The sequence below is a fragment of the Sitophilus oryzae genome, unplaced genomic scaffold (assembly GCF_002938485.1).
Source record: "Sitophilus oryzae breed Bouriz unplaced genomic scaffold, Soryzae_2.0 scaffold_1198_pilon_pilon, whole genome shotgun sequence".
In the NCBI taxonomy this organism is placed as follows: Eukaryota; Metazoa; Arthropoda; class Insecta; order Coleoptera; family Curculionidae; genus Sitophilus; species Sitophilus oryzae.
Genome location: NW_022145835.1, coordinates 501,233 through 517,315, shown reverse-complemented (window position 1 = coordinate 517,315; position 16,083 = coordinate 501,233). Strand labels below are relative to the sequence as shown.

Sequence of the window (16,083 nt, the reverse complement as noted above, 5' to 3'; positions counted from 1 at the left end):
CATTCAAGCACGATCCCTATCCATTGACATGGAACCACCACCATACTACATAAAAAAAGGAAAAAGAACAGATCTAGACAAACCCCCAGTGAGTCTCCTCAGCCATCTATTTTTCTTCTTCTTCTTTTTGTACGCAACAATCTTGGCGAAACATTCTCTGACCTGTGCAGCTTGAAACAGTGCGTGTGGGTGTAGACCAGTCCAATCACTCATGTTTTTCAACTACGAGTGCTTGCGTATCTCAAGTCGTCTTTCGCTTTCTATTTTCCCTTCTATAATTAATTTCAGGAGTTTTACTTTATCACTCCACATGACATGGCCTATTTTGATATTGGTAAGTAACTTCTATTTTGGTATTCCTCGGTTTTCCTCGGTAGTAATTGCTAGCCGAAAATAGCTACACCAACGAGGCTAAGAATATTAAAATGTTATATATTGCCCCTGCTTCAATTTGGATGCGAAACATGGATGCTAAAAGAAGAAGACATCAAACGACTTAATGATTTTGAAATGTGGATGTACCGTCGGATGCTGAGAATGAGTTGAACCTCCAAAACAACAAACTGTGATGTTTTAAACAAAATGTTAACTCGTGAACACCTAACAGGCACAATTAAAATCAAAAAGACTTCCTACCTTGGATACATAATGCGGCACTCAGAATATGAAGAAATACAGGTGATAATAAAAGGAAATATCTATGGAAAACGCAGCATAGGTAGGAAAAAGAAGTCATGGTTATGTAACATAAGAGGCTGGACCCATACCGACGGAAATACCTTTATCATAAAATCAAGGCTAGAAAATAAACTGAAACTTTACCACTCAAGAAAACAAACGGGTTTTTTGATCTTGCTTTAGGACAAATGTTGACCTGAACAGTATTAAGGTCCTCATTGAGAAACCCATTTAATAAAACAAAATGGAATATCTATTAAAAAAATTCACAAAATTTCACAAAGCACTTGACACGATATAGCTGAAGGCTATATTAAATTTATTTTAAGGAACTAGGGCAATGCCTCCTAAAATATTTGTTACTGTTTTAAAACGTTTGGGGCATGTTTTAAAACAAGATATCATTTGTTATTAGATCATTAGAGAGAATCATTCAAAACTCCATTCCACTGCACTTCACACAGTTGTGCTGTGGAATGGGGTGCACACAAATATAAAATAACACTTTTTAAGGCAAAATGCCACAAGTTTTCCTAAAACTTTTTTAAACATGTCTTCAAATAGCTTAATTGAAGAGTGGAAATACCAAAGGGGGTAAGAGCCAAATTTTTCAATATTTAGTTATTGCATTAGAAACGTAATAAATACCATGCAGAGTTTGTCCTAACAAAAGTTACAAGTGCCAAGCCAAAGCGTCTATTTTTTATGTATTTTATACGTATTTTAAAAGATATTTTAAAAATGTATTATTTTCAGTTTTACTGTGCTCTTGTCATTTATCTCGAAATAACATTTTTGGCACTTATCTCTCATACAAAAACTCTTCCCGTAAATGAGATATAATCTTTATCAAAATTAAGAAAAAAAAACAATAAAAAAATTGTTTGTGCACTATGTGCGCATATTTGAAGTGAAACTAACAACAATTAAATTGGAAGATTTGAAGGACACGTTTGAAAAACTGACCATACAATGCTGTTTTATTATAAATGTTCTTTTCAATTTATTTCTACCCAAGAATACTACCCAAAATACACACTTTTATGCAAATGTCAAATAATGTTAACGCTTAAATTTATTTAAGAAGACCTGTGGCCATTAAACTAATATACAACTACTAACCTAACTTCGTATTTATAGTGGTTTACAGTAATTTTGTTAAATTATACGAATATTGTCGTGGAGTTGCTTAACTATAATAACTCCAATTCTGAGCTAGCAAATAAGCTAAATGCTCTATCTAGACCGTTATTCAAAAGTTACAAACCTGTCGATGAAAATATGCATAACAATTTACTTCCTAGCACACAACCAGAGGATATTGATTGGTACCAAGGCATAGTATCAAGTTTATTATAATGCTTCTCGTAGTTTTAAATCAAATGTTTTTTGGTGTTTGTGCCTTACTTACCACTTTTTTTTGTCTCACTAGCTTGTGCGACCAGGCATGGTCAAGGTTATATCTTGTCGTGTCAAGGCCGTGGTGTGTCACGGCCTTGAATTTTGACTCCCATTGCGTGTAAAGGAGTTTCACTTCAAAAAATAATAAAATCACGCTACCATTTTACTGATAAAGAATGCACTGTTCTCCAAGCTCGGTCAACTACCGTTTTAATCGATCTTTTTTGCAAAAAAATTAGACGATGCGTCCCGTCAATAAAAATTCGACAAATTTGCAAGTAGCTAATGTAAGGAGTGGAGTCCCTGCCGCGTGTATATAGGTGGCGATCTATAAAATATATTGCTGTTTATTAGGGTGAGCCAAAAAAACTAACCCTAGAATTTATAATTTATATTATTATGTTAAAATGAACCTAATAACCGAGAACAGCCGAAAATATCCCCGAATAACCGGAAATATCCCCGGAAGGCAGGATTTTTAGTTTTTTAGTTCAGCAATTTTTTTAGCTCAAAAAGGTGTCGGTGAACATTTAAAGTATTCCATTTAAATAACACGTGAAAAAATCTTTTTCCATTAAAAGTACCATAACTTTGAAATGGTTTACGATAATTTATTTACATCGCGGATTCTTCGTTTCCTAAAAAAATCTATCTGAGAGTAATTTTTTCATTCTTTAAATCTATCTGAGAGTAATTCAATAATTCGTATATTTGAAAACTTTGAAAAGTGAAAAAAATCAAAATATGCCTAATACGGTTTAGTGTTCATTGTAGTGTTTATTAATTAAAAATGTTCGTATTTAGCAAAAAAAATAGATTACCCTCAGATAGATTTTTTAGTAAATTTTATGCTCTACAAGAATCCGCGATGTAAGTTTTTTTTATCGTAAACCGTTTCAAAGTTATGGTAGTTTTAATGGAAAAATATTTTTTTATGTGTTATTTAAATGGAAAACCGACACCTTTTAAAATTGATCTAAAATCCTGCCTTCGGGGGATATATTTTTCTCGGTTATTAGGTTCATTTTAATCCATAAATTCCATAGGTTAGTTTTTTGGCTCACCCTACTGTTTATTTAAATGTGTTTTGTAGTAAATTGATGATACTCCAATGTTGCGTCTGCATTCTTGAAATTCTTTTTTAGACACATATCCCGTAGACATACACACTAGACTGGCACATTTCAAACTCTATGAGAGTTTAAATATGTGCCATTTAACCTCGCGTTAACAAAATCGTAATTTTTAATTTATATTCATCATAGTTTCTATTCATCTTAAAAACAGAAGTATTATTTCAGTCATCTAATTTTTACAGGCAAATTTGTTTAACAGGCAGTTTTCCAGTTAGGCTTTGTGTTGAAACTGAAATGAGGGAATCGAGTATAACAGGAAAAGTTCTCTCATTTTAATTATTCCACTGGAATAGATAAACAGAGCCATTTAGAGTTATCAACTACCAAATAATTTATGTTCTCCAACAAATTGGCGTTAATTTAGGAAGAGAGCTATTAAATTGTTCTTAATCGGAATGAATAATACAAAACTTGTACCGACAGCGACTGTTGTTCGATCGAACTCACATCTGGTTAATTACGGCATCCATTAAATGTAGTCAATGTTAATGGGAATGTTTTGACACTTGGACGTCTTCTTATCAAATGAACTTTATCTTATTAGTGCTGCATAATTCCGAAATAATTAATATATCTATGATACAAAAAAAACATATTAATTAAAAAATATCTTTGTAACGTTTTCTTGACACAATGCAAACGGCAGCTTTTCGTCTTTGCGAACAGACGTAGGTTTGTTGTTTATTTTTATTATTAGGTATTAAGTTAGTTAATTAATCAATTAAAACAAAAATAATTGGGCGCCAAGACATTCACTCAGAAATAATAGATCTGTTTACCCCAACTTAAATTTATTTATAATTAAAAAAAATTACACAAGGACAGTAATTGATGGATGAAGTTAAATTTTTAAATTGAATTAATACTTAAGAATAATAAGTAATCAAAATTTAAATGTATGACAAAAAAAGATAGTATCACTTGTTTTGTTGATTAAATAAAAATCATTGACATATTAATATTGAATTACGCAAAATAAAGTTAAATAAGTACCTCAAACTAACGCAGGTCATGAACCTTGTTTTATGCGCACATAATTCCGTAAATCAATCAAAAGTTAATTAAATAAATATGTCAAGTGACACCATCACAAAATACTTGACAAGATATTAATATATCTATGCTAGAAAAGCGGCGATAAAAAAAAGATATTAATATATATCAAAAATTTGTATATTTAAAATTAAGAAAGTTATATTTTAATAATAAAATTCAAAAATATCTAATAATTACATAATTAATTACGCAACTCGTCAAAAGTAAGTAGATAGATTTGAAATGAGTTAATAAAAAAATGTATGAAATCTGGCCTGATTATGCGGTGCAATTCTAGGCTTTGGCTCGTCCTTCTGGATGGTGTGTGGACGTTAGGTGTGGGAGCTCATCCCCAATCTACCACAGCCTCGAACAGCCCCTTATAATAGAACCAGCCATGTGGAAATCAAACATGGATCATAGATATAGGCTCTTGTACCTCAAACCACAAATCACGACATATAACTCGCCATGTAACTGGACGGTAAAACCCTGAAAACAACACAACTTATACACAAAATGCATTTTAGCAATTTAGGAATTACCTCACGATGCTGAGGGTTTACTCAAAAATTAAATTCATACTGTCAGGAAAAGCAAAACCATCTTTAGAAAATCTGTAGAGATAAGGTTGAACCAAAAGAGTAAAAATGTGATAAAGTTCAAACTTACCACAAAAATACCCATGAAAACTAAAAATTGATTCCTTCCCCAAATGCCAGGAACCATTAGGACTACATTCCAAAGTTTAAAATTATAAAAAGGTTGAAACTTTTTTCGATGACTTCAGATAAGTATGGTTGATGTTTAAGCCACGAAATCTGAATCAAAAATGGTGACTTCCGATAGTCAAAAAGATGCTCCAGTTCTGTGCCGACAAGGGCAAGTACGATCAACAGAGTGTTCTAAATTAGTCAGAACTAATTCGGTAGGCTGTATGTTGGGTTGCCAATGGTGTCGTTTTATTAAAACGTTACATCTTTGCGTATAAATGCTAGATATGACAGCTTGACGATATTGACAGACCTTACATAGAAACTCGCCAATATATAAAAAGAAGCCAGAGTAAGAGTAATGATAAATAAAACAATCCCAGAGTTCGCAACTGGCAAATGAGTACAACAGGGAGACGCAATATTCCCCAAGCTGTGTACAGCAACACTAGAAGAAATCTTCCACCAACTAGACTGGACCAACAAAGGATTAAAAATAGGTGAAGAATATCTTAACAGTCTAAGATTTACTAATGACATAGTCTTAATAGCCAATGTCTTAAAGAACTACAAACACAAATTAACGAACGAAATACAGGCAGCAATAAAGGAGTTCTCAAAATGAATTTATCAAAAACTAAAGTAATGTACAACGAACTAGTAGACAGAAAAGACATTATAATAAATATCACAAAACTGGGGATTTCTACTACCAGAAATCAATCGAAAAATTAAGTTAGCATGGAGTACTTATGTAAGAAACTTAATCATATTCAAATCTAAAATACCACTTTATCTAAAAAAGAACGAACATTCGACTAATGTGTCTGACCATGTATACCATGTATTACTATGCATGCCGAAACCTGGACTCTTAAATCGAACAAAGTAAACTGCAGGTCGCACAACGCTCAATGGAACGAAATATACTGGGAATAACCAAGAAAGACCGTAAAGGAATAGACCGGATACGACAAAAGATCCAGGTAATACATGTCATCCACAGAATCATATCCCTCAAGTAGCAAGGGAGGGAATATCTGGCAAGAACGATAGACAACAGATAAACCACAAAAATTACAGCATGGTATCCGCGAGGAATTAAGACACCTAGAAGAAGACCGAACCTGAGATTGGAACATGATATTAGGACATAAGCAGGGATAACTTGGGCCCCTCATAGCCAGCAATAGACAACAATGGGCCCAACTACAAAGAGAGTATCTAAACATGTGAGGGAGGCTACACCATAATTGGAAATGGTTGAATAAGCTGAGAATGATGATGATGATGATGATGACAGCTTAGCAGATGAAGATAAAGTTCAGCGGCAATTCATCCAAAGATTAAAGAAGAGCTTTATATAATATTGGAATGCTGGAATGAATTGGGGCAATAAAAGAGTACACAACAGAACTGCAAAGCAAGCTGCAGTCAGGAATCATTGAGAAGAACACGCTAGCGAGATGGTACAGTTGCGCAGAAACTATAAGGTACACTCTATAGCTCTAAAAACTTTAAAGACACCTTTTTCACATTTAAAATTGACAAAATAATTAACTCAAAATTTCTCAGCTGTTATTTTTATAAGTTTACCATAGGCAACTAATAATACACACTATCATGACAAGGCCACGAAGGCTTTGACAAGGACTACAATGACGTCACAACTGTTAGCTGAAGCGCGGGAAGAGGCGAACGTACGTCTTATGAGGATGAGCAATCCTATTAGTTTACCGTTCTTGGCCGACCTGAAGAATAACCAAATTATTCAGAAATTCAATCACTTAACTATATTTTGAAGCCGAGAATCGATTGAAAAAGCAATTAACTACGATTTCTGGCTATTTATGCTCTATTTTAATACCGAATAGTTACTAACAACAACTTTATGCAATGCAATTCATCTTTAGACGCGTTTTTCTCGGAAGTAATAAACCATACATAATACATAATAAAAAGTAAGTTAGTGACTTTTGGCAGCAATGGGACGATATTATATTCTTGAAAATCTTGTAAAATATATATAATTTTAACCATCATATTTGTCAAAAACCTTTTTAGAATGAATATTGTGTTCGATGAGCTCGTTTAGTCTTTTTTATATATTTTTATATTTGATAATCACAACTTTATAAATGCTACAAAATACTTAAAAATATAAACTCTTACATTACATAAACAACAATGACAAATTAAAATGAAAGCACTCTACATCACATTCTGAACAACTATTTCACTTTTTTCGATATTTCGTAACCTATTCCACCTTTTTCCATATGTAAAGAGAATTTTTACTTTGCTACCGTGGCAGATTATCGTATGTCATATGTCAAAATTATTTTTTTTTGTATTGGTTATGCTCATGCAATTCTACACAAACTTTTTTCAGTAACTCAATAATGAAAAATCGAACTTTTAGGTACACACTGTGTATAAAAAGTACAAATATATTTTTTCTGTACATAATATTATTTACATAAAGTGTATTATTATGTTTTCCTCTTAATAAATTAATAATTTCTTTGTTAATAAATATTCCATTATAAATATCATTTTTTTTTAACACCAAGTGTTTTCTGTCTATAACCATATAAACTTTGATAAAAATCTAGACAAATGATTTTTTAAGCAGTATATAGCTAGATTATTTGACTTTTTAGTATCCCTTGCTAAATCAAAAAAGAAAGTTCAATCAGTCAATTATACGAGGGAAAACAAAATGTTGATATTTTCGTTAAAGTTTGAAACAGCCTGTGGAATATGTTAAGACAGCAAGAAATTTAAAAATAATTTGATCAACTTGTTATATTTTTTTCTCGATAGTTCGGTTTTTAGTTCATCTCATTTGCTTTATTTTTTTTTGGAGATATTTGCCTTTGAAGAAGGCACTAACATTTTTTCCTAATTTTTACAATAATGACATGGTTGCCCTTGCTTTTGGTCCCAGTCAACAGACCTATGAGATAGTGTTAATGGTGATGGTGCTAGTGGTGGTCGAAGAGTTTCATGAAGATCATATTTTGAGTTGATCGAGACTGGTGCTCTGCCTCTGGCATGTCTAGGACCAGGATCATTTTAAAATTCTAATAAATAAAACAATAAATGCGAAGTAACATAATAAAATGGATCTATTTCTACACAAGTGATTCGACGCTTTTTTGTACAAATAAACATTTTATTTCGCTGTTACATTTGCTTCTTTAAAATCTTAGCTTAAGAATATAGGTACAGTAGATGAAAGGGCAATATGAAAAATAATAAACATAAATATAAAAAAATCATCATCATCATCATTTTCAGCTTATTCAATCAGTTCCAATTATGGTGTAGGCTCCCTTACATAGTCTCTTTGTAATTGGGACCATTGTTGTCTATTGTGGGCTATGCGGGTATAAGTTATCCCTGCTAATTTCCTAATATTATGGTCCCATCTCGGTTCGGCTTTCCTCTAGGTCTCTTAATTCCTCGTTAAATGCTGTAATTGTTGTAGTCCATCTGTTGTCTGTTCTTCTTGCCAGGTGTTGTTATATCGAGTCGAAATCCTTCTACAAAGACTATGGCTAGTGGAAGGTTGTATTATTTTGTTCGGCTGTTTCTCTTATGCTTCGTCCTACGTGGGAGACGTCCTACGTGGGAGACAAGAGCACGCGATTCGGGTGGTGCGAGCGACGCGTATTTATCAAACAACGTTTTCTTACGAAGCTGTCCTAGGAAGGAGATGCGCGCTACTGAAGTGGCATCGCAGGCAATTGAATTATGTCGCGCTCATCGCCCTCTGTTGTCGCACGCGTCGCCCGCTCGCTTTTGTCTCCCACGTAGGACGAAACGTTAGTGTATGTATGTGATCAAACGTGCTGAAGCCGCTTTTAAAGCCTGCTTGCTCTCGTGGTTGTGCAGCGTCTAGCTTGTTTTGTATTTTATTGTTCATTATTTTTTTGTAAATATCTTGTATGTTACTGGTAGTAGGCTATTATTTTAGGCTTAGTTTAGGCTTAGTTTCCGATGTGTCCTTTGCTGCCTTCCTTATTAAAATTAGAATTATGTTGGCGCTATTCCAGTCTTGCGGTATATTTTTGCTCCTTAGACAACTGGTGATATATTTGCTAGTATTTTCCAAGTTCTCCTACCAGTGTACTTAAGTATTTCAGCTGTTATTCCGTCGCTCCCTGTTGCTTTTCCATTTTTCATATCTTGAAGCGCCTTTTCTACTTCTCCCACGAGTATTTCTGGGACGTCGCTCGTCGTCTTGTGGTAGTGGCAGTCTTTCTTCTTCATGTATGTCTTCTGGTGCTTTATACAGGTTGCTGTAGAATATTCTTATCAGGCTAATTATTTTTGTTTTTTTTTGTCTGTTATTCTGATGTTGTTATGTGTTAATGCGATTAGCTCCTTTCCGATCATGAGGGATTTCTTAGCATTCTTATTATAGCTATTCCGTGTTCGATTGCAGATTGTATAAGCTTTTCATTGTAACTATTGATGTCTTCTGCAATCCTCTTTCTTATTGTCTTACATAATTCTGTGTATTCCCCACATTATTCTCTGTATGTTGGTCTTGGTTTTCATTTCTCTTCTTTTCTTGAGAAGTGCTTTCGTCTCACCAGTCAGTTTATTATCTTTATTATGTCGCTGTGGGCCTCCGATTTCTTTTGCACAAGTTAGTACAGCATCCATGAGCTGTTCTGTATTTGTTTCTTCTTCAGGCAGCCTGCTTTTGAGCAGCTGTTCATATTCACTGGATCTTTCTTTTAGTATGTTGGTGTGTACTCTATTTGTTGTTTGTTTCCTGATCAATTTTAGTCTTTCTAGTTGATTGTCAAGGACCATTCCCGTTCTGATGAATCTGTGGTCAGTCTATCCGAAAATTGTTAAGAACACCCACATCACACGTGTTTGTCTTGTATATAAACAAAATAATACAATTAAATGAGAGAACACCAATAGTACTTAATAATACATTAAAGTAAATAATTACAAATCAAACAAGAAATATAAAACAAATACTGCAGTTATTATATGATTTTTCATTTCAACTATAAAAAAATAGTAAATTAAAAAATTAATTTAACCACTATATATTTATTTGTACCCTTGTATGAAAGCTCAGAGATTTATTGTTACTTATATTTTAATATTATAATAGGTCCAGTATATAGCGTTTAACGCCTTGGGAGTAGCAAGGTACAGCTTGCCGTGCTAGAGCCGTTCGGTATACAAGGAAGGTAATGTGGCTAGCACTACGCTTCAACCGCCTATCTATACTAATATATAAAATCCTTAAGTGACTGACACACTGATTAATCACGATCCTGCTCAAACCACTCAACGTAAAAAGCTCAATTTTGGCATACAGGTTGATTCTAGGGTGTAGATGTTCGATAAGAAGGGATTTTTCGAAATTCCATTTCCAAGAGGGTGAAAGCACCCCTCAAATATTACAATACTTTTTATTTAAAAAACGGTCTCCAAAAAGTTTCCGAAAAAACGCTTAAAAACGTATATTTTATTTTGTTTTTTTACATATTTTAAAATACCTGCATGTTTTAAAATACCTTACATATTTTAAAATACACCCTGTATACATTTTTAAAAATGTATACAGGGTGTTTCGAAAAATATGGTCATTGATTAATCACGATCCTGCTTAAAGAGCTTGACGTAAAAAGCTGATTTTTGGAAAGCAGATTGACTTTAGGGTGTAGAGGTTCGATAAGAAGGGATTTTTCGAAACTCGAATTCTAAGGGGGTGAAACTATCCCTCAAATATTAAAATATTTTTTATTTAAAAACCGGTGAGTTTTTCGGAAAAACTCTTAAACACGTATATTTTATTTTGTTGTTTTACATATTTTAAGATTTTTTATAAATTTATAAAGGGTGTTTCATAAAATATGACCATTGAGTAATCACGATTCTGCTTAAACTGCTTGACGACTGCTTGATTTTTGGCAAATGGATTGACTGTGGGGTGTAGAGGTTCGATAAGGAGGGATTTCTCGAATTTCAAATTCCAAGAGGGTAAAAATCCCTCAAATATTACAATATTTGTTATTTAAAAAACGGTTAGTCTTTCGAGAAAACGCTTGGCGAAGCATAATTTATTTGTTCTTTTACATATTTTGAAATTTTTAAAAAAATCATACAGGGTGTTCCAAGAAGTTGTGTAATTTCTTAACCACGATTCTGCTTAAACTGCTTGACGTAAAAAGCTTATTTTTGGCAAACGGATTTTTCGAAAGTCAAATTCCAACGAGATGAAACTATCCCTCAAATATTACCAAGTTATATAATAATATCGCCATATTGTTTTTTCTCATGCTGACATAAATGTGAGAAAATTTTATCCAGTTTGTATGTTAATGGAAATTTTTGCTTTGCTTTATCATCACCATTACAAATGATTAATTCGACGCGAACGAAGTCGCTGGTACACGCTAATTATATATATTACCTTAGGATTGTGAATCCCAAGTACTCATTTAAGGCTGAGTCGACCTAGGTACCCAAACTATTTTTATTTAATTTTATTTTAATAAAAATAGTCGGATGATGAAATGCCGGCTGTAGGATTCGAACCCACAACCTTGAGATTGGTAGACAAGAGCTGTACCTCTACGCCACCGGGCACCTCTTTATATTTATTTATATTTTCATAATTTTATTGTACTTTCTTATGTGTACCTATCAGTAGTAATGGTTTATTTAGATTTTTAAAAAATATTTATTTACATTTGCACTGTTCCAGATATTTTCGACCATTTTCGAGTGAGTCTAGCATTTTATTAGTATTTCTGAGCAATAATATACAGTGTAGTCCGAATTGTGTTCGGAAAACTTCGGTAGTACAGATAAAAATATGTAAAAATGTTCGTATAAATTTATTTCCTAAAATGCTTCATTTCGCAGATACAAGGTGTAGAAATTTCAGTTTTATTTCGATTTTTTCCAAATTATTTCTGAACTAAGGTCGATATTTGAATGAAAATTGGTGTGTGGGAGTTTTTTGATGTGGGAAATTTGATTTTGATGTCAATATGACTCCTATTTTAACTGGTTTTCGCCGTTTTTTACGTAAAAAAGGTCTCTTGGTAAAAACCGCTACGAGTAATGTTTCTCGAGATATTTATAATCGAAATAATCAATACATGTTATGATTGACATTAATTAAACATGTTGACTGGATAGTTATTAGCCTGAAATAATTAATTAAAGAAATGTCTCTGTTCCAAAGGTTCAAGAGAAACTGTTTTATCGTATTTTTTTCGAAAAAAAAATTATGATTAATTTAAAAAAAATAAAAAGTTCCTAAATTTCTCATTTCTACACCTTGTATCCCAAAACGAAGAATTTTAAGACATACATATAATTTATACAAACTTTTTAATTATTATTTTTTTCTGCAGAAATGCTGCAGAAGTTTCCCGAATTCAATTTGTCCCACCCTGTATAATTTTCCGTTTATAAAACTTGCAGAAATCCATATTTCTATGTAAAGAAATATTGATTGTCCATTAGGATATTATGCAACCTTATTACTATATTCGTTCTTTTTTTCTAGGTACTATTGGAGCTATTTCCGATGGCATGCACTATGGTTGGTCCGCCCCATTCATGCCGATCCTCGAAAAAGAGGATAGCCACATCAAAATATCACACAGCGACGTCACCTGGTTAGAATCCATTTATCTGATTGGCGGTCTAGCGGGTCTTCCAGTTACTATTTATTGTGTGGACAGATTGGGAAGAAAATGGTCCATTTTACTTGCTGCCATTATATCGCTGATAGCCTGGATTCTCATTGGAATCGCCGACGACGTTATTTATTTGTATATAGCTAGGTAATGTTATATAATATAATTATAAGAACAAACGACTTACCTGTAGGAAGTTCGTTCTGAATTATATGAGTATCCTCGTCCAAATAGATATACACCCGTAGTATCATTATCATACTTTATCGAGCACATTTTATTCCCAATTACGTAAAGAATGCATTTTTTGTTAGCCATAGACCTTAGTCATCCGTACCCGACCGTCAGCCTTCTCATAACATTATTGTGCTTTGTCGAGTAAACAGTATAGTTAGAAGTGAAAATAAAAATACCGAAATATAGTAACAGGAAACGTACCTTAAGTGCTAGTGGTGATCTAACCTTATCATACCTTAAGTGCTAGTGGTCTAGATCATACCTTAAGTGCTAGTGGTCATAACATTATTTTGCTTTTAAATCAAAAAAGAATTTCTTGGGAGGGCTAGTATCGGTAGGGTTGGGACCTATCTATTTGGACGAGGATACTCATATAATTCAGAACGAACTTCCTACAGGTAAGTCGTTTGTTCTTATAATTATATTTCGTATCCTCGTCCAAATAGATATACACCCGTAGATGTTGAAAGAAAGAAATTCTTTTGTGGCAGTTTATATTTTGCTATTTTTTCCAACAGGTGATGTAAAATATACATAATCGTATGACATTTAATTATTTGACATTTAACATTTGATTAATTTAATACAATTTATAGTAACATAACTATAAACGTATATTTAAAGATAATATGTCAAACCCACAAAACAAAATATATAATCTACTCCTACATACATGTTATTATAATATATAACAAAATAGCAACAAAAATTAATGTAATATAATATGCATCACATAATTATGATTCTAAATTAGTATAACACATAGTAGTAGTATATAACACATATGTACATATTATACTAAGGATCGGCATTTTTGGTCTTGGGTGCCGGTTTTCATGTGTACGAAGAGTACGGTCCAACACGCTTAGTAAAATAAGATGTACTGAATAAAGACAGAAGGCGAGTATTTTCCCAAGCGCATGGAATCTAACGTCAGATTAAGTAGTTATGTAATAAATACTTCGTATTTTTGCTCACTCCGACTTAGTAGATTGCCATAACGACTCACTCTATACATTATACATATTGTTTGAAATACTTTTGATTTTGATTTTGAAACATTTAATGTTTTTGTGTATCGGTTTTTATTTTTTATAAAAGCGCCACACAGTTCCTTTTATCTAATTTTTTGCTTTTTTTTAATTTGTATATTAATATTTAAAAAAAAGGTAAATAAACTATTTGAATTTGAATTTGAATTATAAGTAATTAGAAAAATATAAAACATACTTATTAACATTAACACAATAAAGAGCAACTTACTAGAGCAGTTTATAATGACTGCACTTGCTTCCTGCATGTTTCTATAAAGTTATTTTTTTTCCCTTTATTCAGTGGACGATTATAAATTGTTTGAAATACTTTTGATTTTGAGGTCCACCCTATGGTATTCTTTTATTTGATCAATATTAAATCCCTTTCTGTAGGCCGCTGAAGACGTCGCGTATGTAATACTATGAGTACTAAACAATTTTGTGTTGATCCAGCGACCTATAGACTGGGAACTTGCCACTTGTTTTTTTTGAGTAGGAAAAAGATAATTCTCTTCTCCTCTTAATGATTCAGTTCTTTCTAGGTAAACTTCTAAAGTGCTGGCAAACATAAATCTTAATAGAAGAGTCGTCTACTTCAGCTATATTTTTTAGTGTCTGAACTCTCTGGCCAGTTGCAAAAATTAGGAGAGTAGCAAGCTTTTATGTGAGCAATTCTAATAAAAATTTTCAGTGGACACCATCTTTTATAAATTCAAGGACAAGTCAAGGACAATCGACCATTTCCAGATTTTAGTAGTGATAAAATTAAGGTGCAAATATTTTACACCTCCCATTTTATTAGTATATGATATTCTTGGTCTCAAAAACCTCTAGCGTTTAAATAATTACAATAGGTACCCTAACCCGATTTTGATGCATCAATAACCTAGTAAGTAAGAGTATATTTAGGAGGCATGAAATTTTGACCTGCACATTCTGTGTTTCTGAGCCACCAGCCGTAAACTTCAGAAAAAAAAAAAAAAAACTTGTTGGCACAAAGAACGTGTTATAATTTTCATTATTTTCCTCAAGGGCTTTGTATTTAGCTCATTCAAATCTCTTAGTATCTATAAAACCAGCTGTATTTATCTGCGGGACAAAAAGAAATTAAAGTGCTTGTAAGTTGCGAACAAACCATCTTATAGTTAGTATGGATACATACCATCTATATTTTCTGGAATATTTCAGCACTAACTTTTTAATCTTACATTTCTTTGTGTCTGTAGGATACATTTCCATTAATTTTGTATTTAAAATAAAATCTAAGTATGAAATTTCTTGAGTAGACGTGAAGATACTTTTTTTTTATTTATTTATTTATTATTCTTTTTTTTTATTTAATTTATATTTCCAGTACATTCCGCTAAATGTTTGTCTAATAAAAGAACATCGTCAAGATAACAGTTGTTAATTATTACCGGTGTTCAGGGTGTTGAAAAACATATGCATAGTGCAAATTCCAAGAAAAAAAGCTTATTTTTTATTACTATTATTATTATTATTATTTATATTTTAAAAGTATAATTTAAATTCCAGTTTTCTGCAATGAGAGTTTCTGGATAACTATATTGTTAAGGTTAGTCTTAAATTTTAGGTTTAGGTCTACTAGTTTAGGACCTAAAAGGTATCGCAATCGTAACCATATTTATTATAACCTTTTAAATAACTTAAAACAAGTTTGTTATGTGTTATTTTCAACCATTGGCTGTAAATAGTCAATTATACCAGCATATTTGTTTTGAGTTCTAACCTGAATTATTGTCTCCTCCAATATATTCTGCCTTCTTTGGAATTCTTGTTCCTCCCTCGTTCTTTTTAAAATGACTCTTCTAGGAATTTTCCCCTTCTTATCTTCTCATTATTCTGTCTGTGGACCTTCACCTGGATCTCAAAGCACTCATTTTTAAGTGTTTTGATTTCTGAGATGAGCCTGCTAGTATTTTCAAGATTCTTGGCTTCTTCGCATTTTTCACTAAAACTTTACTAAAAAGCATATCATCGCTTATTTGGCCAATCGCCACTCTTTTAATTTTGCTATTCAAGTGTGAATTTAATAAAGAAAACCTTACAATGGTTCGTACAGTAGGATGCTCCTAACATAACGATTTCTCTAAATCTATCAGATTTTAAGGGCAACTGCAACCTTGGTTATTTT

The 16,083-nt window shown here is 32.5% G+C and overlaps 1 protein-coding gene across 1 annotated transcript in view; it reads left to right on the top strand.

Annotated features, from left to right (window-relative positions):
• The window catches only part of LOC115891772 (facilitated trehalose transporter Tret1-like), a 66,574-nt gene that overhangs the window by 36,923 nt on the left and 13,568 nt on the right, over window positions 1-16,083 (top strand). The window contains exon 2 of the mRNA XM_030912333.1: window positions 12,525-12,804. Coding sequence (XP_030768193.1) covers window positions 12,525-12,804 — 280 coding nt within the window. The remainder of the gene's footprint in view (window positions 1-12,524; window positions 12,805-16,083) is intronic.